General features: G+C 35.6%; 1 protein-coding gene across 1 annotated transcript in view; it reads left to right on the top strand.

Annotated features, from left to right (window-relative positions):
* The window catches only part of LOC145984900 (sodium/potassium-transporting ATPase subunit beta-2-like), a 75,003-nt gene extending 51,023 nt beyond the window's left edge, over positions 1-23,980 (top strand). The window contains exons 3-7 of the mRNA XM_083118273.1: positions 1,532-1,651; positions 6,480-6,664; positions 11,551-11,655; positions 18,841-19,018; positions 21,948-23,980. Coding sequence (XP_082974399.1) covers positions 1,532-1,651; positions 6,480-6,664; positions 11,551-11,655; positions 18,841-19,018; positions 21,948-22,051 — 692 coding nt within the window. The 3' untranslated portion in view covers positions 22,052-23,980. The remainder of the gene's footprint in view (positions 1-1,531; positions 1,652-6,479; positions 6,665-11,550; positions 11,656-18,840; positions 19,019-21,947) is intronic.
* Positions 23,981-27,914: the final 3,934 nt, after the last annotated feature.

The following is a 27,914-nucleotide window of genomic DNA, read 5'->3' as shown; positions in this document are numbered from 1 at the left end:
TTCATAGTTATTTTAGCCTTTTTATTTATTAAAAATATGTATTTTTCTTATTGGTCTTTGAGGGGGATGAAAGAAATAATGTTTTTTTTATTTTTTTTTAAATAAACTTTTAATGTGTTTGATGGTTAAATGTTATAAAACATATATAATACCTTGTGATACTAATCCAAAACCAATTTTACAAATAGATATCAGTTAGGTGCTAACTTTAATATTACAGTTTGAATATTTAGAATTTCTAGGAGAAGGAACGTTTCCTGGGATAGGATGTATGTTCAGTATGATTATGAGTAGGGAGCGGAAGTTGATGACCTAAAAAATATAGATATATGACCTATAGAATGTCCTAAAAAACACACAAAGAACCTAAGTTCACATATCATGAACTTTCATTGTCTCAAAACCTTCTTACAAATTACAATGAACCCTCCCATACACACACCCACCCACAAACAGCGTAGGTCAGTGGTTCTGAAACTTGTTTCTCATTGTACCCCTTTAATCATAACCAAACATCTAATGTACCCCCACCATAGGTTTTCTCCGAATCGTGGAGTTTGGGGATTTTTTTTTTTTTTTGGCTGCCCGATTGGATATGTTGGAGGTGTGTATCTGCAATAGCGCAAAATGGCATTGGAGCTGTGTATGGACAGATGGTAAACAAAAGAAACATTAGAATCCTACATTTATTATTTTATTGGGCGTTCCTACGTTTACAATCTTTATTATTAGTTACAAGAATAAAAATGGGAAACACACATATTCTAAGAATTAAAAAAAAATGACTATTTTTTCATATATTTTTTCCGGAGTTGTTGAATAAAGTAATGAACAGAAATAAGTTTGTAAACAAACTGTCAAGTACAATTTTGGAGTTGTTATTGTAAGTCCTACGTGTTGCTAGTGAGAAGAATGTGCCTGCATAGCCTGTCGGTTACTTGATGTCTGGTTGTGCACTTTCAAGCGGACTTTTGGCTCCAAATTGAGTCTATTAAAGATTTTGAACGAGTATTTTATTTCAAAACTTATGAAACAGACAAAAATCAACCTTATTTTCCTGTTGAGTGTTAATACTATGAAGTCTGAAACAATAAAGTTTGATGTACACACGTGCAGCAAACATGTTCTTGATATTTCTCTTCCGAGCTGATCGTGTGCCCCCTTCAATTCATTCATTACCCCTGGGGGTATACGTGCCACAGTTTGAGAACGTCTGGCGTAGAGGATTGTCAGACTGTTAAGGACCTAGTTTTAGGATGGTATAAGACTAATTAGCTAGAAATGTTCACTTTGGACAACTATATCATCTATGTGTTTTGTAAAATGTACGAAGGTTTTTTGTTTTAGGGTTAACAGTAAGACCTTGTAAAAATTGTTTAAAATTTAGTTATGCATTTGTGCACAGTATGTTTATAGCCTCTAAATATGATTTTTCCTCATTTCTGAAATTTTTGGAATTATACATGTTTGTTTTGATACTAAAGTATATTACTGAACGACTACTACATTTTACACACTATTCTCTTTCTAGGTTTGGGATTCCGTCCTATGCCCCCTGAGTCTAATGTTGAAAGTACGCTGATCTGGTACAAAGGGACTCAGCCAGAGAACTTCAGATACTGGAAGGAAGAGCTTGACAAATTCCTCACAGGTATAAATTTATTTCTCAATACAATTTTGATGGTCCTGGATTTGTTTTCATAATGAAGTATGATCTTCTGTGGTATTTTGTCTTTTCTAGGAATACTTCTTGACTGCATATTTTTATTGTCTCAACAATTTGTACTGACTATAGTATAGGGTGACCAATTCTCCCATATTTCCCAAGATCTCTCTTATTGGGTGAATTCAAAACTTGTACATTTTATTCTTTCCGATATGTGTAAAATAGCTGCTACAATACCTACAATACATAAACAAAAAATTGATATGCCTTATTAATTTGACATGATACAAAGAAATGACATTGTATTACTACTAACCATTTCAAGTTTTCCCCTGACCTTGAAGAAATTGGAGAATTATGAAATCTAAATGAAGTCCAATATAAAGTTTTGTTATTGCCAGATTTTGGATATGACTATAAATTCATTTCCCCCTAAAACCAGCTTCTTGATGAAAGATATTCTGTATAAGAAGCAAATTTCAATGTGATTGAAGAAGGTCCTTGTACAGATAAGTTGAAATGAACTAGGTGAAGGGAGTGGTGGACAATCACAGTACACCATAATTTGAATGTCATGCATTCATTGCCTGCAATAGTCTAAGATTATTCCTGTTGTGGAATTTAAGTGCTCAGAATCTGGTCCTGAAAAATTAAATATTTGGGGGAGGGGGGCTAAAAAGACTGGAATTGTTCTCTGGTGGGCACGCTCATTGTAATACATGCTTCCATGGCTAGATATTTTTCGGGGACCCTTCTGCTTCAGTCTGCAGAGCGGCAGTGTCGAGTGAAGTCATGCTGCCACATAGTATTTTTTTTTTTTGTTAAGTGCATCTCGCTTGTTTGTAGATTTTTGTGATAGCCGAAAAGTTTGAACAACGTGCTGCTGTGAAATCCTGTCTTCTGTTAGGGAAAACTGAAGGGGGGACAGTTGTAATGCTTGAAACAGCTTACAAGGAAGCTGCTCTGGGAAGACAAAATTTTGAAGGGGTTTCTCGCTTCAGGAATCGTGAATTGTCACTTACAGACCAACCTCGCTCACGGTGACATGTCAAGACAATGCTGATTTCTTTTTTTTTTGGTGCAAACTTCATTGTTCACTCAGTTTGTTTGAAATGGTCAAACTGTTAACCAGGCGTTTTACCTACAAGTTCTGAAACTGTTTGCATGATGCGATGAGACTAAAACATCCTGACGTGTGGCAAAGTGGATAGTAGCTGCTTTAAAATGACAACGAGCCAGCACAGGAAGTGTGAAACATTTTTTAACTAAAAACAGCATGACAAACTTTTCCACCTGCTATATTCACCCGATCTCGCTCCGTGCAACTTCTTTTTATTCTCCCGAATGAAGAAAGGCCTCAAAGGAAAACGTTTTGTGGACTTGGAAGAGTTGAAGAAAGAAACGATGGAAGCATTAAATGGCATCACTTTGCAAGAGTTTCAGGACTGCTTTAAAAAGTGGAAAACATGTTTAAACCTGTGCATTGCATCAAATGGACAGTACTTTGAAGGTGATTAAATTTGTAACACCTAAAAATAAATGCACAATTTTCTAGTACAAAATTCCTGTTTTTTTGTCCCCCCACGTACAGTAGCCAGTAGATGAAACCAGTTCAGTACCTTCCTACCTAGCAGAGAGTTAAGTTTTACTTTTGGTTGGATTACTTCCACATTTGATCTCTGGTGGAAACCTCAAAATTTTATGTAGCAATTAAGTAACCTGCTCTGGTTTTAAATGGCAGTGATGGGACTACACACTGACAACGTGTCGTATAACACAGCTTTGCCTTGGCAGGAAGTGGTGCTCAAAGGGCTATGGTGCCATGGATCTAGCCCATCGTTTCTCAACCTATGCGGCACAACCCACAGGTGGTTCCCAAGGGGGTGTTTGGTGGTTTGTGAAGTCTGGTTCAAAAAGTTATTTACAGTCTTAAAAACCTATTACATTTAAATTACTAAGAGATATTGTTTTAATAATTTAAATTCAACCTGTGTTGAACATAGTCTAAACTCTACATTTCGGTCATTTGCGCTCTACCATTGCACATTAGTTCGGTGAGTAAAAAAAAAAAATGCAATTTTAGCATGTGTGTTTAGTTAATGTTAGTAGAGTTTTTTAAATTACAGATTTACTTTTCTAGAATGAAGTATGTGTAATTTGTTTAAGCAAGAGTAAAGAAGTCGTCTTAAAGTACTTTATGTTAGCAAACATATGATTATAAACTGGGTGCACACCCCTACAAGCAATTCTCCCAGTGCCCATGCTTATGGGTCCCATGCAGTGTAATATCCTTCAAGGTCGGTCCTGGAATGTAAAAGGTTGAGAACCACTTACCTAGTCCCATAAAGAGCTTTACTTCTGAAACTAGGGCCACAACTTCCTGGAAGGTATACTATTAAGAATGAATGTATGAAGTGCTGTGATTGTGCCATAATTTCAGTTTGAGAATGCTCCATGTGTGTTTCTTCAGGGCGTATTGTGCTGCATGGGACCACCTTTGCTCGCTCAAGTCTCCCACCCTTGAGCATGCTACGGTCGAGCTTACCGAGTTGAATTATTGGCAACATCCTATATTTCAGAGCCTAATTACTAGGGACATTGAATTTTCGCAATGCACGAAATCTCGAAAAATGAAAAAAAGATGCAATTTTGAACATTCTGCACGTAACTACACACCCAATGATGAAATATGCATGAGTTTCATTCGCGAAGTAATGCGAAATGTGTGCATTTCCACGAAATGAACACTTTGTCGCGAATAACTGTGAAATATCCTCAAATTAAGTAGAAAACACGCAAAAACCAGCAATGAAGGTTGTGCGCGCAAACTGTCAATTTGTAACTAAATGTTTGCCTAAAGTTTCCTACCACTTGCAGATGAAGAACATTTTATCTTTGATCACATCAGGAAGACTCTGCAAATTTGGATTTCCCATGCACATAATCTCAGTTCGAAAACTTCGCTCCCTGTCAAGCTGCATTCTTTCTTTCCCCAAATGTGTACTCAACTTCCAGTTTCATTGAACTTGCTAGCTGTAGCAGCGATAAGATTAGTCTGTTCCCGCACATCAAGGGAAACAATGGTGTCATTTGTGTTCAGTCATGAATGAATTTTGTTTATCATCATGTGTTTGTGTATGTGCAGTAGTGATTATTTTATTTGTTGGACAGCAAGGATATCCTTTAAATACATACAATGAATAAATCACTTGAGATATGCAATTTAGAAATGAAGTGATTTTGTGTTGATGTTGTCTTTTTGGTTGGACAGCTAAGTACTTGTGTATGTATACAGTATATAAAAATGAAGTAGTTTATCAATTTATAGCTCTTTTGTATGTTGTTTCCTCTCATAATGAAAAAGTGTGTGCCATTTTTTTTTTCACCGTTGGTATATACCGCTGATCTAACATTTTATTTACCGCTTTCCTCAGTTTTTATTTACCATAAATTTGTCTCCCTACTAAGAACCAACCTAAACCCATAAATTTCTAAACCATAATTGCGTATTATGTAAGATCCAAATATGGTATACATGAAAGTATGCTTGTCTACAGACCGAAATGTAAAATGGGTACACATGCTGATAAACCTGCCTTAGCAATTACAAATATCTTATCACAATGCAACAGATTGTTCACTTACCGAAAAGGACGATCATATTCTGCGAAATAATAAAATGCAGTTATAACATTCAATTAAACTTCATTTCAATGTGACAATAATCGTAGAAACATAAAATGTCAGCCTAGGTACTTTCAGTCCATAATATTCTATTTCATTTTCATATATATCGGTAAGATATACAAAACTGCATTTTAACATGGAGATGATGCTAATTTTGTAAATGTCGCTTGCAGAGCAGACACATTTCAGTATCTTAGATGCAGCAGGCAATGTAATGTCAAAACTGTTTCCAATCTCATCTTGACAACCTTTAAGAAAGAAATTGGTCTAAGCTTGGTGTCACACTCTCATGTTTTAGCAAATTCTTCAATTTGGCAATGTCCAAAATTTGCAAGACCATACTTGAAGTGAGCATCCTCCGAGAATGGTTTTGAAGTGTGGTCTTCAAGTCTTGGAATGGAAGTGAAAGTCTTTCGAATTGCACTTCGACTGCAGCGCCAAATACGATCAGTAGATAAAACTGAGGACACGTTGTTCCCCTCTCCCCCTGCCCCCCACATTTTATACACTTATTTTTCACCATAGAAATCCCAAAACATTTTGAAATGTTATTATTCATACATTTCCACACATTAGAACTCCAACCAACTTGCTGACCTATAACATATATTTAACCCTGTGTTGCTGGCTTTCTACCTCCTTAATTGTGTAAATCATGTGACCAAGTCTGCAATGATCCGTGCTCCAGGATGTGGTCTCGATTGCTTGTGTATTCAACATTTTTAAACTGGACTAGATTAGTCACTTCTGTCAAGACCATACTTCAAGTCTGTACTTTGTACCTTTTGGACACAGCCTTAATTTAAACTGTGAACGTTCTTCGATTTCAAATTTTGAGTTTCCAAAGAGCCTTCATGGTAACTGTCCACAATACCCATTCTGTATATACTGTCATAATCGGCAAAAATTTGTCACTGTGGTTGATGTAAAAGGTAGCTGGAGCATGGTGCTGGTCACATCACCTCCAAAATGGCAAGAGACCAAGAATGAGTGGGGTCCCTACCCCCACATTACCCCAAATGTGCCACGTGGAACTTTACCTGTACTAAATTGGACCAAGCTTTTGCAATGCAATCCTATTATAGATTGTGTATTGTAGCTATTTTATACACATGTTTTCTTTCAGACTACAGGACACGTGGACAGACTGCTGGCAGTGGCCAAAATATTGCCGACTGCAGCTTCGATAACCCACCAGAAGAGGGCAAAGTGTGCAACGTGAATATTCGAGACTTCGGTGAAAACTGTATATCGGACAATGATTATGGTTTCAAGCTGCGGACACCATGTATCTTCCTGAAGCTGAATAAGGTCTGTATCTTGGAGTGGTTTGTTTTAACATTATTCATAGATTTGTATTTTGTTCTACCATTGCCTGTCTTAATGGCAGGTAGAAGTGCTTTAGTATATCATACCAAAATAATAGAACATTTCGGAACCGTTTCATTTATACTTTATAGGAAACGCCTCAGGCATGGTTGCCACAAAAGAACAAAACAACAACAACAAAAAAGCCTAATCGTAAACTTTAAAAATCTCCACTTTTTCCAAACCAATGTTTTTTTACAACCACCTGCCAGAGCCCAAGGAATATAACAATAATCACCCGCACAGCCACAGTCCTTGAGGGTCAGGGCCCACCTACTAACTGCCAGCATCATCCAATTACCGAGGTGGGAGATCATTCAACCAATTACAGGGTGGCATGTGGTCAGCATGACGAACCCCCAGTTATTGTTGTAGGTTTTCTGTGACCGGGTTAGGCTATTCATTCGTAGCTCTCCAATTTCCTCACAATGGGGGCTGGCCACCGGTCCCATACACAGGCTATTCATTCGTAGCTCTCCAATTTCCTCACAATGGGGGCTGGCCACCGGTCCCATACACAGGCCGAAATCTCAGGAGAAAAGTTGTTACACTTCACCCAGGAGACTCGAATCTGCATGCACTTCATAGCCAAAGCCCAAAGCATGATGCCTTAGACTGAATGTCCATGGTTCACATGCTCACTGCAAATAGTTTTTGGTGAACAGACAAATACCCTACACCTAACTTACAATCATTCAAAGCCACAAAATTTTCTACATAATCAGTAATGAACACATCCCTCTTTTACTGTTACTTTTTGAGAAACCCTGGCATATAATATCCACGAACACATGTCCATCATGCGTGAGTGGAATTTCTCCACTTTCGAGGGAATTGCCAAGTTAAAACATAATGAAAAGACCATAACAGATCGTCATTCACTAATGCGTACTCAAAGTGCAAACAATCGAGCATAGTATACAATGTACAGTGTGAGTCAGAAATATGGCTACACGTCTGAAGTAGTGTGTTAACTACAATGTAGAGGAAAATGGTGAATGGTATATTAAACTTGAAACTTCATTTTTTTCATTTCATATAAGAGTCATGCACCAGAGCTTATGCCATTAGCCAAGATGGTCCTAAACATGCAGCAGCAAGTTATAGTTACAGAGTGAGGACTTCTATACCTGAATGAGTGTGGGAAAGTGGAGTAAACTACTGCTTACATCAAATTGTTTAGTTTGTCTATTGCCGTGCTCACGGCTCTGATGATCATTCTGGTATGCAGTTGCCCACGCTGCAACTGTAGCTTGCTTGCCGCATGTCCAGTGCCATCGTGACATGACGTAAAACTCTGGAATCTGCCACTTATCTGAAATGAAAGAAAAGAAAGCTTCAAGTTTTAATATATCATTCACAATTTCCCTCTACGTTGTACAGTAACACACATCATTTACTTCAAACGTGTAGCCATATTTCTGACTCACCCTGTAGTGTTTTACTTTTACCATGCTAACTACAGATATACGTTATATAACCAAAAGTCACCAGATGCCCAGTGCCGTTCATTCCAAAGACAATAGCCAGGTAACTAGTAAGGTGTCGCTTTTATTACAGAATTTATTCTTTGGGGCAGGCTTTCCACTAACTTCTGGTATATTGCTGATGGATTTTTTTTTTCCATTCGTCCTGTAGCCTCGTGAATAGTTCATAGGGTGGTTTTCAGTGGAGTTGGTCTCACATGCAACAGACTCGCAATGTTCGAGAAGGCCCATGACAATGAGGCGTCATTGTGCATATTGAGATGAAATTATCATGCCTCGTTTTCCCAAGACACAACAACTCGGTTGTGTCAACACGGTTGCAATTAAAGGAAAGGAAAAATAAATATCGGTTTGTTTTGAGATGTGTTGTTTCCCAGCGTTTCTTCGAGAAATGATAACTCTGGCTGTGGGCGACTGAAATTTATGGAACTTGGATAGTCAGGTTCAAAATGTCTCTTGTCCCATCTTATGATGGACATTAAAGTTGAGTTTTATGAAAACTTCTTGCGCGTGAGGATACTGCAGCACTGAAGATAAATGCAGTGTTCTGTATTTTTCTATCTGTACAAAGTTGCACTTGCTGATCACCACGGACAGGCTCAGCTGATATTGCTTCTAAAAACCATACGCCGTATAGGTAATACCAAACACATAGCTGATATCAGAGGCAGTTCACGATGAATGGCCCATCACCATGTTAATCGCCCTGTTTTCTGCAATGTGAAGGTCATGAATTGAAATGAACACACCCAATAAGCAGATGACAATGTCTACTGCAGCATCAGCATAATTCCATTTCCCGAAAACAACATAAAAACGATCAATAATAGCAATGGACAACTTACCTAATGTTATCTTAGCTCCTGATTGTATAAACTTATGTGAGTATACTGTAGTATTTTCAGCAGCTCTAATTTCATAGAAGTTTATTCCATTATTGCTTGTAGTTTTTTTTGTGGAAAATGGATGTAAATTCAATTGTTGCTTTATTATATGATTATTTTCCTGTGGTTTACGGTTATTACAAGCATAAGAAAACAGTTTTTCTTTGTGACGTTTCAGGAGAACACACGCTCCTTTCATCAGACATTTATTTTCATTTTGATTAAAAAGACAGTTATAACAATGGTTAGTATTTTTTTTTTAAACAAAAAGAATCTGTTATATAATGGATGTTGTCAGTTTTTTTTGTTTGTTTTTTTTTTAAAAAAAATTATGAATCCAAAATATCATCAGGTAATTCAAATTCATCATTGTTTTCACAAAGTCTCTTGATTTTTCTGTTACATTAAATTTTAAAGATGGTGGCTTACTTCATTTGTGAAAAAGAAAACTCCATACTGGATCTATGTTACCTTTTTCATTATTTAATTTATTCCAGTGTTCTTCTGCAATGAACGACATTCAACTCTGTGTTTCCCGTTAATCTTTTTAAAACCCTTCTCTTTTTAATAGAATGCTTCTCTTCGATGATATGAGTTGACAAACCTGTTCTTGGGTTTAGATTTATAATGTCCAAATCGTGTTCGTGCCATCTTATTGCCATTTTCCTTGCTATTTGTCCCACATAATCTTTTGAACATGAATTTGAATTACCTAATGATATTTTGGATTCATAATTTAAAAAAAAAAAAAAACCATTGACAACATCCATTATATAACAGATTCTTTTTGTTTAAAAAAAAAATTACTAACCATTCTTATAACTGTGTCTTTCATCAAAATGAAAATAAATGTCTGATGAAAGGAGCGTGTGTTCTCCTGAAACGTCACAAAGAAAAACTGTTTTCTTATGATTGTAATAACCGTAAACTACAGGAAAATAATTCTATAATGCAAGCAATGCGTACATACAAGAAAAACTTTTATTATATGATAGGAATAAACTGTAACAAACTGTAAAAGTAGAAATAAAATAGTGACTTATTTATTACTTATTCACAGGAGAGAAAAGCAGTAACACTTCATTACTTGACATGAAAATTGAATAAATAATAAATTTATCCCTTTCAATTTTTATTTATCACGTAGCAGACTGGCTTGAAAATATTGTTTTGCCATGTAGACTTCTTTTGCTGTATTTCAAAAAGCATGTTTCTAAGTGTGTTATTATTTTCCAAACTTATTTAATGTAAATGATGTCCTCTTTCCACAGATATATATAAAAGTTAATTTTTTTATTAATTTTCTCACATGTGACAAATTTCCACAATGCACACACAAATTGCTCAATGCAATTCTCAAGAGCATATGCAATGTAATTAACACAAATACCGGTAAAACTCAGCAGCAATGAAAACAATACACACATGTTATCCAGCTGCTGGAGTTTGATACAACTTATTACAAAACGTGTGCACAAGAGATGCAGTGCAAATATAGCCTGTTGTTCATTCACAATATTAGTGTATAGTGAAGGGTGGTGTATGCCTGTTTCATGTTTGGAATGTGTGAAACATTACACTCCGAATGCAAAAATAAGAAATTGAAATGAAACTATGAAGAGTTTTTGAATATTTGTGGGCAAAATAGGAATGTACCAGAAAAATCAATAAAACAAAATAACTGAAATCGTTGCCTCCCCGATGGCATAGTGGTAATGTAGTCGCCATGAAATCAAGGGGTCCTGGGTTCGGAACCCACTGGAAGCACATAGTGGTTCATATCCCACTTTCAACTTTAGGTCCAGTCCAGTCCACTGCCAATTAGCCTATCTGTGCATAAAATTGGACTAAAAACAAAACTCAAATTTTGTTGAGCCGCCCACCGTGGATGAGTGGTTAGCCCATTGTGCTATGATGCCACAGGTCCCGGGTCTGAATCCTGGCCTAGGCATGGATGTTTAAGTGTCCATTCATTAATTTCATCACGTCATCATTCATCCCCATCTTCGCAAATTAGCCAAAATATGGCACAAAAAGCAAAGCAAAGTAAAATAAAGCAAATCAATCAAATTTTGTTGAGACAAGATGCAAGTCATGCTTTTACTAAGTTGAGGAGCAAGTCTCTTGTATATGAACTGACAAAAAAGTAGTTCATTCTGACCATGTGCTGTGATAACTATGGAATAATATTTCTTGATGCTGCACCAAAATACATCTGATAGTAGATTATCCAATGTGCTTTTATTGTAAAAATAATTGAACCATTGTCTGAGAAAATTACTTATGTACGACGTACGTACATTAACCACACTTGCTGTCATATTATTGTAATTTGTTTTTTGTTCTTCTGGTAAGTACATGTTCAGTGCATCAAATGTTGCGAGAAATTTCAAGATTTCCTGAATGTTCATACTTAAAATTATTTTTTTATTACTCATCAATTGTTTTCTTCTTGTAGATCTTTGACTGGAAACCAGTTAACTACAAGGATCCCAAAGACCTGCCTGATTCGATGCCAGACGACTTGGTAGAACACATAAAATCACTTAAAAACAGTTCAAAGGTAATTTAAGAATATTTTTTATCTTGGCACATGCAGACCATGTGATAGTTTTCACCAGATTTTAACCCTAAACTGTGCCTGCCCTAATATTTATTTCCTTACAGTTGCCGTCATATGGCCCTCAAAATTCTCAAAGAATAGGACATATGGTGACCATAGGGGATACAGTAGGCAGTTATATGATTTATATTGCCTCTAGTTTCAGTATTCATGATTAATACTTAAAATATGTTGCAAAATATATTTTTGATGTAAATAAATGTAAATTTTATTCGAGGAATATGATCTGTAAAAAATAAAAAAAGGACATGAGAAAGCAATCGTCACATTGAACCTTACATGCAAAATCTAAAAGTATGTTTTTAAAAAAACATTTTCATTTCTGAAGGTCATTGTTGGTCAAGCCCTAATGCACATGAGCGATATCAGGGTGGCTACTCACCAGGAATTCTGAGCGAATTTTTCTCCATAGATGTGAAAAATTGCACCTTTTATTAATTCAAGTCCCATTAAATTTATACATATTTATAAATGCCCTGAGGCAAGAATTTCAGTTTAGTTTTCATTTTTACTGAGGATTGAAGAGAGCTGCATGGAAAATAAGAGAGTTCTCTCAATTCGTTGACTTCGCTAGTATCCTTTGCAGAACAATCTGACAGACGGAAAATATTTGCAAGATATATCGCGAAGTTAAGGTAAATTTGAGTGTGAAATTTTTATACAATTAACAATTTCTCGTAGATTAGTATATCCCGTGACATTTGTGACTTGTGTTTGCAGATATATTCAGAGTCTGAGCATGTGAAATGGACTCCACACCTTAAACTACATATTAGATATGTTGATATTGATATTATCGATATTGATATTTTTACAATATCGACATATCACACTACTTCTGAGATGTTTGTTTCAAGTGTCAAGTTCACGTTACAATTACTTGAGAACTACTTGATGTATTACAATGTGATAAACACCATTCTTAATTTTTCCCTACTTTCAATTGCTCTAAAAATAATATGGGGTTTCCATTTTAAAAAAATGTAAGTTTGTGTTGAAAATCGTACTAATTTGATGAGCTCCTCTCATACCTCTATATCTGCAAAAGTAGTTTTTCAATATATTTTTTTTTTGTTCATGAAATACTTCCAGTGATAATTTTAGGTGAGTCAGTCACCCTGTATAATGTGGGCAAGATGTAAAACCGGGGAACGTAAAATTGGGGTTGTGGATGTGAATTTACTGATTTGCACCTGGACTAAACACTTTGTGAAGTCCACACAAATGTTGATGGGTGTATGAATGCAATGGTAGGGCACATAATTTAATGTCTGTCAGTCTGGAAAACCTGGAAAAGACAGAAAATTTTCTTTTTCAGGAAAAGTCATGTAAATGTCAGGAAATTTACTGTTTCTGGAAAAACCAAAGTTTTGTGGTAGTGCACTAAAAATATGTTTTTGAATTAATAATAAAAAAGGACAAGCAAGAAATTTAATTTCTTGTGATCAAAGAATACTTCAGTTTGATTGTACTGATTATTACCAAGAGGGGGGAGAGGGGGCATAAATAGGTACAGTATAAATTAAATACTCTAGGAAAGGTCATGTTTTGAACTATTTATGTAGAAATATTAGGGATGTGCCGATATGAAATTTTGGCCGATACCGATAAAGTACCGATATAAAATTTACCGATAACCGATATTCTACAGATCCGATATAAAATTAGAAATGGTCCTTGGAAGTACCTGAAAGGTTCATTGACCTCCTTAATAAATGTGTGTTTCTCGGTGACTGCAGTGCAAAAGATGTTGAATATTTAAACATTTACTTTTTAGAAAGTAGGGTATGGAGATTATTCATAAAAATTACAAGAAAATGGCAGAATTTTGCACTAAATTATCCGATATTTATCGATATATCGGATCGGTAAAATAATCGGTAATTTTACCGATACACCGATATGCCTATATCGGCCGATACCGATAGAGTACTGATCAATCAGTCCCATCCCTAAGAAATATACAACATTAGGTGAATATTGGAATTTCCCACTTTCTTGTTCAGGGCAGCTACTCACCGGGAATTCCTGGACGGAATCCAGTAATTATGCGTGAATTCTGCTTGAATTTTTCTCCGTAGACGTGAAAAATTGCAAATTTTATTAATCCAAATCCTATTGAATACATATTGATAAATGCCCTGAGGTGAGATTTTCACAGTTGAGTTTTTATTTTTATCGAGGAAGGCAATCTGACAGACGGAAGATTATTGCAAGATAAGATTTCTTGAAGATGATTAGGTAGATTTGAGTTTGAAATTTTTACACAATTAACAATTTTTCGCAGGTTAGAATATATACCATAACATTTGCGTGACTTGTGTTTGTAGATGTATTTCGAGTCTGAGTATGTGAAATGGCAAATGTAAACTAAGAACCACAAATTAAATGTTTTAAATATACCTACCTACCTACTTAACTAACTCTCTAGCCTTCTTAAACCTGAAGGTTCATGGCTGCAGCAACACAGGCCTTCCATCTGTCCCTATCCTGAGCAAGACTATATACTCTTTTCCATCCCTACCGATTTCCTTTGTCCATCTTAGTCTTGGCCTTCCTACAGGTCTCTTACCATCAGGTTTCCCAACAAGAATCCTGTAAACTCTCCCATTCGTGCCACATGGCCTGCCCACCTAAGTCTTCTTGATTTAATCATTCTAATAATATCTGGACATTAATACAAATTATGTAGTTCTAAATTATGTAGCCTTCTCCACTCACCTGTCTCCTCATTCCTTTTAGATCCAAATATTTTTCTAAGGATCTTATTTTCAAATACTCTCAATTTATGTTCCTCTTTCAATGTAAGGAACCAAGTTTCGCATCCATATAATAATACAGGCAAAATTACTGTTTTGTATATTTTAACATTTAGTTTCTTAGATATTAAACGAGAAGACAAAAGTTTATGAAGAGAGAAGTAACATGAATTTCCTGAATTAAGCCTACTTTTTATTTCCTCTTTAATATCATTTTCATTTGTTAGTATTACTCCTAAGTACTTGAATTTGGAAACTGGTTCAAACGAGTTATCAATAATTAGATTTTGATTATTACCTATCACTTGGTTTCGGCCTCTAAGCATATATTTAGTTTTCTCTTTGCTAACTTCCAAATCTCTCTCTTTAGCTGCTTTGAAAAATATTTTAGCATTATTCTTAATTGTATTTATATCATCCCCTAATAAGTAATTATTGCAGTTCATTTTATCACCTTTTTTAAACACAGGAACAATTATGGATTCTTTCCACTGTTGAGGGATTTCTTCTTTATTCCATATTAAACAAATTAATTTATGAATTTGACATATTAATGAATTTCCACCATATTTAATTAACTCAGCTGGTATTAAATCAATGCCAGATGCTTTGTTATTCTTTATCCTTTTAATAGCATCTATAACTTCAGTCAAGTTAGGTTCTGGAACTAAAGGTTCTGCTGTGTGTACTTCACCATTTAATTAAATTAAATTAGAAATTTTGGATACATTGGAATCTCACAGACCCTTCATATTGTTACTATATTTGTGTGTGCATATCAGTGGGGCAGGGGTTCATTGCCCTGTCCCCCAACCTTGAATGGAAATCAATTCTAAGGAGGGCAAGGGGCAAACATTGATGGCCAAGGGCACCTCCAGAGGGCACAGAGGTGCAATTATCCCCCTTGATTTCAAGTTTTATGCAAATAAAAATAAATTCCATAAAATTTTCTTGGTCGCTTCGCTCACAATACCTGCTTCTCTTAGTCTCTTCAAGTTCAGAGCCATAGCTTGGGAGTGGCAGGATTCTGCCCTGGCCGCCGAACAATCTAAATGATAAAAGTTGTAAAAGAGAGAATGCCATGGTGTCTCGTGAAATTATTTGCACCCTATTAAATCAAATATTGTTTTTAGTTTGCAAAGAAATGGATTAAAAATTTTCTTGTTTGCTCCACTCTCAATGTGATTGTTTTCTGTAATGCACTGTAAATTACCAGAGAGGGAAATAGACTTCTGTTAATGGATTTTGTCTTAAATGTGTGAACAATTGTTGGGAGGAAAAGGAGTGTGCACATGTGAGACAATTTATATAATTTTTGCAAAAATTATATAAATTATATAAATTGTATTAAAGAAACTTTAAATACGTACAGAATTTAGTGTTGGCATGTATTTTATTATTTTACATCACTCCATTTTAATGTGTAAAACATATGTTGTACAAGTTGTATGTACAAAAAGAATAATATTCAAAATGCATTTATCATGCATTTTCTGCCATTCAAAAATACAGTTTGTGTACTTGCTTCCCATTATTAATTAATGTAAAATTGAACAGTTTTTTTAAAAAAAAAACTGTTTAAAATTTTTTGTTCCAACACAAATGCTTCAACACCAACTTCTACCCCCTTTTTGTGTAATTTACAAGGATGATAACATCTTGTACACTACTACTACTACTACTAATAATAATAATAATGTCATAATTATGTCATTAATATTATTGGTACGTTTATCCTGGTACTTGCACCCCCCCCCCCCCTTCAGACAAGTTCGTGGTTGCGCCTCTGGTGCATGTGTGTGGGTGTTGAGGCGGTAATACGCAAGGTTGAAATAGAGAAAACATCCACTTGTGGCCTTGAATTTTTTGAAAATTTACCTTGGAAACCAGGAATTTTATCATGGTCCTAGAATAGCCACCCTGTTGTAGCTAAAGTATAGTGACCTTATTACATGTTTAATCACACAAATTACCCTATGGCTTTAGTCTGAAAAATTTTGCTTAACAGAAAAAATTAGGGAATTTTGATGTTACAAAATTCGAGACACACTGTTCCCTTTTTTTGTAGTTGCTGTTTTAGTATTTTTTAATCAAAGTCCTTTCGTGACTAAAAGGCTATTTATGCACCTTGCTTATTGTCGAAGTGTTATCACACTTGACCTGTCAGTGGTTGTCCAAAAGATAAGAGGGGAAAGTTAAACAATTCTAAAAAAATGAACAGACTGATCTGAAATATTTGTAAGCCCAGAAATTCATTTTGGTTACATAAAACGTGGATGCCTGCTAACAGTAGCAGACTGTACAACAGATTCCTTTACCGCCACCTAGTGTTGCATTTCAAACAGCTATCTGTTTTCAAGTAATGTTGTGACAGCTACTAATGGTGGAAAGAATTTGTTAAAAGAAATGATTTGTACACACACGAGATGTACTTTGTAGAAATTTAATCAAAAATTGCAAGCTCATCAAGGTTTGGAACCTGGGTCAGTCATACCGTGCCATTGCTCTACTAACAGCCACTGAGCTGTTTTGCCTGATTTTTCGCTTTCACTGTTTAACCTGTGTGGAATTGTCAGTCAGATATGCAGTGGGATCTGTTGCCTGTGGAACGTTGATGTTGACTAGAGTGCTGCAATAAATGTTTTCGCTCGAGTGGCAAATAGTTCATGACCATTCACACAAACAACGCTAGATAGCATACAGAATTGACAACTTCTTTGCTCGAGCGAATGCTCAGTCGCAACGATCAGTATTCGCTCGAACCCCAGTAGTTAACGAATAACATAATTTGTCTCCAGTATTGGGCCCTCAAATATTGATCGTGAAGTGAAAGATGAAGTGTAATTGAAATGGACCATATTAGTGTGATGTCATGCTTGAAGACTTGAGTACAAACAAACCAGACATGGTTGTAGCCTATTCAAAACCATTGAGTTTACCATTGCAAAGGGTAACTTTAAGTTATAAAACAAAATTGCGATGTATCATACAGCAATATATGATGTTTCAGAGAAAAGTCAATATATTTCACGTACGTTACAGAGGATAATAAAAAGACTAAATGAATCGGAAGTCAAGTAAAGCAAATGCTCTTACCGGCTTCCGATCCAAAATGGTAGCCAAAAGGCTGCGTCGCTGCAGTCATGTGAGACTCCTGAACTCCCATCGTCTCTAGGGGCAGCATCTCCTGTTGGCTACGAGTTGTGCTTGCCTGCGTACAGAAGTGGTTTGAAAGCAGAACAGCTGGATTTTGTTTAAAAATGCATGATTTCCATTTTCCAGTTATTTTTTACCTTATTCTCTGTAAGGTATATGTTATATAGCGACTTATTCTCTGAAATCTCATATTTACATGGATGTATGATACACATCATAACTGCTGTCACAATACTACCCCATGCTATGGAAAATTCAAAGGAGAAAACCATGTGTCCATTTTGTTTGGACTCAAATCATTATCGGCCACCTGCTGTCAAGTCACTGCTAATATGGTCCATTTAAGTGAAGATAGTCAACATCTGTGTAGTTTATTTTACCATTACATAGCAATTATTACATAGCTACATATGAAAATGAATAGATTATTATGGGCTCAAACTAACACGGTGCCTTTTTACACATATATTTCTACGATTATTGTCACATTCAAATGATATTTGATTCTTTACACTCGAACGTGGGAGACTCTGAACGAGTATAATGAAGTGAAAGTGGTCCCATGCAGCCCTCTAATGTTGACAGTACCTAGAATTTCGGAGCATGGTACTGTATATTACCAAAGTTGACTCTAGTAGCTCAGTTGGTATAGCAATGCTGTGGTAGAACAGATGCCCAGGTCCAAGTCCTGTTCGAGACTGAAATTTTGCTTAATTTTCTACTTTGTTAAAAAACTGTCTGTCCTCATTACCCAGTCCTATGTTCAGTAAAATGTTTGTCGGTCAGTTAGTGTCAGTTAGCATGCAACAATGTTGTAATGTAGTAGCGTTGGAATCGCATTTAATAAAATTAAAATACATATTTAATGGAATGACAAGATGATAATCAATAATCCCACACTAAAAATTTGGCCAGATACAGATAATGTAATACTAGATCCTACAATGCAATTGCTGATTTTATGTTTTTCAGGTAAGCAGGGTGAAGTGTAAAAACCAGGAAAATTTAAAATTCACAAATGTGTGTGGCTGCCCCACTACCTCTGCACCACCCTGTACGTACCTAGGTGTATATATAATCAGTTTATGTATTATAAATAATAACTATTCAGCATTTTTTGGTGTAGTGCATCTTCAAATTCTATGCACATGTGAGTGATTTTATCACCCTGTGGCAGAGAGCATTCTGTAAATGGTACATTTGTCTTCAGATTGCCGAGATGGACGTGACATGGGTGAGCTGCGAGGGAGAGAGTCCAGCAGACATTGAGAACATCGGCCCAATCCAGTACTTTCCCCAGCGAGGATTCCCCTCATACTTTTTCCCATTCATGAATGCAGAAGGATACCTGAGCCCTCTGGTGGCAGTGCATTTCGAACGACCTCAAGGTAAGCTTGGCATCGAAATCTAATGCAAAACCTGGATTGGATTGGATTGTATTTACTAGGGCCGAACGGATATGCTTACAGATTCTCGGATACTGATGTTCGGAAATTGTAATAATTAAAAGTTGATCCAAATATTGATTAATATTAGTGTATAACAGACTATTTTCAATTATCATAGATTTATCAGTTTTGGTGCACAATTAATGCAAACTTGCAATTTTGCATAATTTCCAGGATAATGAGACACTGAAGCAGGGTGTCTACCAGTGAAGAAAAAGTCAAGAAATTATGCTTTTGGTCAAGAATTTTTACTATTTTTTACAGTATAGTGAACTTACATTGTTATATACCTGTACTGGGATTGTTAAATTTGAATAATTGGAAATCTAAAATTTATATTGAATTGTGGTTAAGATTTGTTCTCTTTGTTTCTTAAGAATTAAATTCTTGTATGCCCACTTGAAGTTTTTGTAAAAATGTTAAATAATGTAGCCATTCCCCATCCAGGATGAAGTTTGAAGCATTAATTTTTACATGCATTATTAATTATTTTATTAAAATAAAGCAAGTCTAAATCTCTTGTTAAAGTACACCTTCTGTTTTTATCCTAACCAGCCTTGTGGTAGGAGGTTTTTCATTGAATAAATATCTATAATTTTGCAACTATACCTAAGTAGGGGGCGATTAAATATGTTATGAAAAATAGAAAAAAAGGTCAAGAAAAAAGTCTAGAATATTGGTAGACATCCTGTGAAAGTACCTGGTGCTAATTTTGCAGAAAAGTATCTGCTGCTATGGACCAATACTGATGCATCTGTATTGGCTCAGCACTAATATTTACATATAAACTAGTTTATCTGAATTCGAGGAAACTGCACAGTTTTGGATAATCAAAATTTTGTATAACCCTGGTATATCTAGGCGTTCTGGAAGAAGCACTTGAGTCAAAATATGAAATTTTACAGCAGTTTTGTATGTTTAATCTTACAATATGAAACCTTACAGACATGAAATACACGTTTGATCATCACTGTTGAGATTCTTTACACACACCCAATATAAAATTATATTTATAATATTTTCTTTGATTCAGTGTGACTTAGATGAAAGCAAAAGAAAATTGCAGTTTGTGACCTGTGTGCCGTGCCCCGAACACTTTATATATATATTGTATTAAACATGTACTCCTTTGTAGTCACAGTGATCCTTGAGGATGTCGGTGGCAGCTAAAATTAGTGTTAGCATAGTTAGTGTAGTTAAAGCTGTAAATATATATTTTTGAATCCTAGACTCTTTCACTGCAAAATATCATTTGAACAAGGTTACTACTGGTTGGTAGTAACTGAACTGAAAATATTTGAATTCTGAAAGCTAGAGTTAGAAAAGGGAATATTTTTGATAAGATATTTGGAAAATGTGGACTATTGTGAAACTTTTAAAATATGTACCATGAAGTACAAAGACAATATTAACCAGTATGATATAAAATTAAATAGTACCTGAATAGTTAGTTTCAACTTTATGAATAATATATGTAACAAACTTTTCCCTTTGTGTATGTTTAGACATTCACTTTACAAAGTCGGTTATATGAATTAATTCATTCATGTTTTGGAAACAAAAGATGAGATTGTATAATAAATACATGTAAGCGAAATTAGTAGGCACACATATTTCAGCACCGAAATGTAATTTTGTATACCATTTTTGATCCTGAAATATGCCTATTTTTTGTATCGAAATCTTGATCTTTTAATCACCATATGTGGCCCTAGATATTTACATTCAGTAAAATAATAACAAAATGGCAGAATATTTATTTAGGTCTTAGAATAGTATACAAGTTGTACATAATGTCCTGTAACACTTTCAAAATGCTATTGTAAAGAAACTATTAGCATTACTAAGTGACACAGCACATAAGTTAAATTAGTAAAGTCGTAGTGCTTTTTTTTTCTTTCCAGTTGTTCCCTGTAGTTCAATTTCTCGCCGCTAGATGGTGGCAAATTCAAGATGGTGCTTTCTGGAGCTAAAAATGTGTGTGCTAAGTTTTAGTAAAACAAAGTGTGCTACAGATGGCCAATGAAAATTTAGGAGCAAATATAGGAAAGAAACATTAAGAAGGAAGGCAATCTAATGTTGCTTCATCACTGAAAATTAACAAATCTACGAATTAATCTTTTCTCTGTTGCAATTCACAGCCACACTGTTACTGCCTTTCTTAGTGCAAAAGTCATATCCCCAACACAATCTGCAGTCTGAATGGTTTCATACACATTTGTAAGCAAAACACTCCACACAGTCATTAGTGACACACCCTGCTCACATGAAGCTCTGTGTGTAGGTTTCCCAGGGCTCCTTGTTAAGGCTTCCCTCAGTCGTTCAATGTCACCTTCACTCACGCCACGCCTGGCCAACCTCTTCTTTCTTTTGTACACAAGCACCCAGTTGTAACAAATTTTCGATGCCAATTGTAGATACCTTCCTGCTTGGTGCTTCTTTACCTGCGTTTGCTCCTAGATTTCCATCAGTTGGACATTTCTGTAGCACACTTTGTTTTATCAAAATGTAAAACAATTTTTTTAGCTCCAAAATGTGCCATATTGAATTTGCCACCACCTAGCGGCAAAAAATGGAACTAATTCAACTAATGTACTGTCACTTTAATACTAATAGTTTCTTTACAATAATTTTTTTAGTGTGTTACCAGACTTTATGTACATCCTGTATTTCAGTAATTTTATAGATACATTGATATGTCTACATTAGTTGATACCAATAGAGCCTGTCCATTCATTCCCTAATGTTTTACAACTAAGCAATTGGAGAAGAGTACCATTTATGTGCACGAGTGCTTTTGTTTACCAGGTTTGTTTCTATAGCAGAGAATTACATGATGGGATTAAGAACAAATATTTCTTTCTTCCAGTTGGAGTATTGATCAACATTGAGTGCAAGGCTTGGGCACACAACATTAAACATGACCGTATGGAGCGGCGAGGTTCAGTTCACTTTGAGCTAATGATCGACTAAATGTGTTGATAGGAAATTTTAAAAGACCTGAAAGAGAGTTGTAAGAGTCGGCAACCAATAAGTGGTCCTAACAGGGACAGGGTAGAATGCATCTTGTTTACTTCCATCTGCACATGTTGGGTGTGAATTTCCTATAGAAAAAACTGTTAGTGTAAAAATAGTGACTGTTTGCTTCCTCTTTTCAATGAAAATGAGATTGTTTATATTTTTTTTTTTCATGCTACACTGTCCTTGAACTCTGATTGGAAGATTATGCTTGTGGATATGTAGCAGCATGTTTTCTAGATTGTTATGTAGTAGGTCTGCTACACATGGACACATACGCGAGAAAAAAAAAAGTCAGCTAATCGAACATATTTGGTAGTATTCCTCATTTAGATCTTGCATATGTACACAATTTTTCCTGTCATATCAAATTGTAGATACATTTATGTGAGAAACTTGTTAATTTTATAGCATCGATCAATACACTTTGTTGGTAGGCCTGGCGTAAAAGAAAAAAAAAATTGTAACATGTGCTGTATAAACTAATTGAAAATTCACTGTTAGTAGATTTTTAGGGTACAGCAGCTGTCACATTTTCTGAGTGGTTTTCAAAAAAAAAAGGAAGTAACCAACTTAACGTTAACCAGTTTATAGAAGCAGTGGTTAGTTCGTGACCAAAAAATAATGGGACTAGAATAAACATGCCAATAATTTTTACTTAACATTTTTTTCCCCTTTTTCTTTCAGGTATGGTATATCATGTTAACACATTTTCTTCATATGAATCGTGTAGCTTTGTACCTTAATTTTGGTATGCAAACGATAGAAACCTTCATTGTAATGTCTCGTATATATAAAAGATAGTAACATCATCTACATTTTATTTTGTATTGCCACACTTACAGTTTATACATCAAACCATTAAGAGAATTAGAAAGTCGTGTATTTCATGAATATAGATGTACTATCTTTGAAGCATGATAAGGGATTGGCCATTTTCTATTGTGGCAATTCTGGGGACATAGTAGTGCAATATATATAATCAGTCTGAGTCTGGCAGAGTAAGGGATTTAAATGTTAAAATTTTGCTTTCTGCACTATTTTTTAATTTTCCTCCAAAAACCTACATGGGAGATAGAATCAGTGTGTTTCAAGTGCACCACTAGTGCTGGATTCAGTATTATATTCTTCAATAAGGGTATTGAGACGGGTTAAGGTCTTAAGATCAGTTATTGTCCCCCCTCCCCCCCATTAAAGTAAGCAATAAGTATTAATATCCTTTCCCTTCAGTTAACTTCAATTAAAAATATCAGTAATGGTTTATTCGGGTGGTACAATTGTTTCATAAACATGTCTTTATCTGTTGAGCTCTGTACATAGGTATATGCCAAGAACACATTGGGTGTGTATTTTAAGGAAGGAATGCCGTCGGCATGTTATATGATAGCTGTTATGGTCAAATATTAAATTTTGGCTAAATAAAAGTTGCCTTGATAGAGATTATGGAACAATTTGTCATTTTTCTTTTTGAGGTAATAGGAAACAACAAACTTGATAGAAATATATTTATGTGCTGGGACTGTTGGAGTGAATTATTTACTTTTAGTTGCAAATTTGTATTTCTCTCTGAATTTACAGAATTGCAAGAACTCAAAAGACAAGAAGAAAAATGAACGAATCAAAATATTCATGCATTTGACCAGTTCTTTAATTATTCACATGAAGGAATTTAGGACTTTGTTTTGTACAATAATGTGTTAGCTTCCACATGTCATTTTTCATTCATAATTTTACCATTTTTCATAAATGTTTTAATGTGGCATTGTTTCACAGTTTCACGTGTAATGTAAATAAAAAATATTGATGCTGTTTGGATACAAAGTCCTTTTATGAAAAGGCATTGTGTTGCTCTTTTAGCTAAAATAAAGTTGAAAATTTTCCCAATTTTCAATTTTTTATTGCGTTCACCAGTTGCAGTAGTACAGGTAAGCCTGCATTTTTTCCAGTGCTGTTCTTATCTTAAAATACATGTTTTATTAGAATTTTATTAACGAGCCATACATACTTCCTGCTTCCATCATGTAATTAACAAGGAATGCCTCCCCCTGCTGGCTCTTTAACCTTTAGTGGACGGAAACGTTTTAGGTACATGCTTTTCTTGCTGTGAAGAAAAAAAAATTGTAGCAGAACTAATTGCCATACAGATATGGAATATTTTTTTCTTTCTTGATTGATTGAGTTGGTGTTTTAAGTTCACTTTATGCACAGTAAAGTTAATCGGGACTGGACCTCCAGTTTAAAGTGTGATCCTAACCACTATGTGCCTCCACCGGGTATCGAACACGGGACCAAGGTGGCGATGCAACCACTGCGCCATCGGGAAGGTCCTTTTTCTTTCTTTTTTTTGAATAACTGGGCTTTTAGTGGAGTTAAAATTTATAAAAATTGTATCTTCCAATAATGAAGTTAAAGGAGGAAGAAGAAAATTGAAATTTTACAAAAAATTGTATTCGGCTCAGTTATAACCCTTGCTTTATGGACAGGTGCGTTGTGATGCTGGAAGTGAAAGAGCCACATCTGAACTGTTGCCAGAAGGTGGGGAGCAACGGAGTTGTCTGATATTGCACGATTGGCATCCGCATTCAGGGTTTCATGTACCAACACCATACCACAGAAAGCAGCCCCATACCATGATTCCACCCATGCTGAATTTCACTGTGGGGACAATACACACTGGTAAGAACCGAACCGCTCCCCAGGCTCTCACCACATCCATCAAACCGCCACAATGTGTAGCGTGATTCGTCATTCCACAGGATGTTTTGCCATTGTTCTAAGAACCATTGGCGACTTTCTTTCCACCACTGTAATTGTCATGCCATGTTCCAGGTAGCAATCGTTGGCTTATGTGCTACAGCTCTCTTGTGGAATTCCAGGGTCGCAGTTGTGGTTTTATCACAGCCTCATGTTTCCACTACATCACTGACTGTTGTGTGTTGCATCTGGAATCTGTCCGAAATCCTGTAAATGGAATGCCCGAATCGGTGGGTGTCAATCATACCCTGTTCAGCCTCTTTCAGCTCACGTCCACTCATTTTGACTGCCAAGAGTGGTTTAAATTTCCATAGCACACTTCAGGAGTCATTCCAGTGTATCTTATCAGTCCAGAAAACTAAAGAAATCAATGAGTACATCATGAAAGTTAATAAATTATACTTGTGGTCAAGAATTTTTGCTATCACAATGAATTATTGATTTAGTGTATTTTAATTTGCTTTTCGGCCACTTTTTGGCTAATCGTAAAGATGAGGATTATTGGTGGTAAGATGAAGGGACGAATTATTATGTTGATGACACAATACGAACCCCACAGCCGATTGCACTGGCTGTTCGTCCAGATATCAGAGCTTCACTATTCTCCCAAATGGGTGTCTTTAGAAGGGGTCGCCGTCCCTCAAACCCCACCATCACAATAATGACCATTGCTCTTATTCTTAATTTATGATGATAATTTGAGCATTGGACTGAGTGATGACTACTTTGATTTTATTATTTTTTCAGATCTACACCTTTCCCATCACATGCAAGCTTTCCCTGGCTGTTATTTATAAATATTTGGAAATTTAAAACTGTATTGAGTTGTGGTTAAGATTTGTTCATATTTGTTTCTTAAGAATTGCATTCTTGTATTGTGAGGTTTTGTAAAAATATTAAATAAAGTGAGCCATTCCTCATCCAGGATGAAGTCTGAAGCATTATTTTACATGTATTAACAGATAAATCAAGTCTAATTCTGTTGTTAAAGTATAGCTTCAGATTTCATCATAACCGGCCTTTTGGTAGGGGCTTTTTCATTAAATACAAAATATTTACTTTCTTAATTGCTAATTTCTTCCAAGTATACCTAAATGAAATTAAGGTTAAGAAAAACAAAAAAGGGGTCAAGAAAAACTAGGATTTTGGATTTACTTCGGTAGATTAGTGATGTATGTTGAGGGAGTAGTCTAGGAGCTACAAGAGTTCTGTTTGAATTTTGAGAGCCAGAAAGTTTGTTTATGATTTGTACTACATGTAGACATTAAAAAAAAGAAGTCACATGATCTGACTTGTCATTTTCTAGAAATTTCTGCCATTTTGATTTTTCGAAAGTTTTTCTTTTAATTTTTTGTGCAGAAATATGGGGGAGTAGTATGTCATTTTATGGGTTTTCAAGCACGCTGACCTTAAAAAAAAAAAGCAAGGAGGGGACATAAGACTGAAGAGAAATGTAATGTTTCCCCATGCTTTATTTTTCATATCAATCAAACCTTTAAACAAAAATGGTTTCTTTTGCATTTCAAAAATTTACAGCAATTGAAGTTTCAAACTCTGTAAGGACATACCATAGCTCGTAGGCACTTCTGGCATGTACAGGGTGGACTAAAATCAGTAGGTTTTAAATGTTGTTATAATAGGATTGTAAGTACTGTCTTATCTACATAATCATAATTAAAGGATCCAATGTTGGGCTCTTTTCCAGTACATTCAGCTATATAGGGCACTGAAAGTAGGAACACTTTGTGTGGAAGAGCATGTTTGAAAACAGGGGACAACATTTCAAAAAGTTAACATTTTTGCTTGGTTGTATGTATTGTTGGAAGTGCACTTCGTCACTAGTTTATCTAGATGAGGCAAGTATCTTTGCAATGAATTGTTCTACACGTTGAACCATCATCCAATTTCAATTATGCATCCTTGTCCCTTAACTGGGACTTGTAATGTTGCTCTTGTTTGACCTAAGGCAATACTGCTGAATATCTTATTGCAATGAACAGTAAAATGACTTAGTCTTGAAGTCTTCATGTATCACAGGCAGTGGAGTAGCGTTATAGTACACCCATATGCCCGGCGTTCCCAGATTTAAAATTTCAAAAATCTGTAAATATTGACTAATTTCATGTATGTGTGACCTTCATGGCATTATAATAGCTATTTTTCGCGATCCGCGTGCAACGCTCCACTAACACTCGTTCCAGCATTCTTTTCAATGCCTTTCCTGCCTGGATGCCGGGCAGGTTCGGCGTAAAGAACTCTATATTCCTTGCTGCCTTTCTGGAGGGAAAGTTTGGATCTCTACAGCACGCACGCAAATGCTCTCTCTTACGCCAACGTATGGAGCAGAGGGCTACGGTGACCCTTCCTGCCTTCTGAAACTGACTACAGCCGTAGAATTCCTACCCGGTTCTTCGTGCTCGTGACACTCGTGGTATGTGATGCTACAATACGCAATATTGACTGACGTAACTTTACCAAACTCAAATATACCATTTCTTAATGACCATTGCATTGTATAATTTATCGCACAAACAGCGATGTGTATTAAAAACTAAAAGATCAACACAGTTTTTGTTAAATAAGTTGAAGTCCCCGTGGTAGAAGTTCAGCCTGTGGCTGCTCTACCACTTAAACCGCAAAACTATTCTTTTTTTTATTATTATTTTTCGTTAGTATCTAACTGCTTAATATTGAATATTGTGTCAATGGAAATGTTTAGCATTCATTTGAAAACTCTTAACATCGAATGGTCTGTGGACAAAATTATTTTAAAATGTTTATCACCATTCCAAGATGCAATAAACAGTGGTCTGAATTACTAATCAGCGCTGTTACGTCAGTAGAGTGTACGGTAGTTGGATCATCCACCCACCTCAGTGTCAGAGTATTTTGCACAGCGCGCAAAGATGACAGGCCCCTGGTTCGAATCCCGGCGTGAGCACGGGTGTTCTTTGAGAGTGTCCCTTCAATATCATCAATCATATTCATATTTGCGATTAACCAAAAGTGGTAGAAAAGCGAAGTAAAATAAACCAAATCAATCAGTAGTTGGATCATCCACAAC

This window comes from Lepisma saccharinum, chromosome 3 (assembly GCF_977018435.1).
Source record: "Lepisma saccharinum chromosome 3, izLepSacc3.1, whole genome shotgun sequence".
Classification (NCBI taxonomy): Eukaryota; Metazoa; Arthropoda; class Insecta; order Zygentoma; family Lepismatidae; genus Lepisma; species Lepisma saccharinum.
Note: the sequence above shows the minus strand (reverse complement) of the source record. Positions and strands in the feature narration are given on the sequence as shown.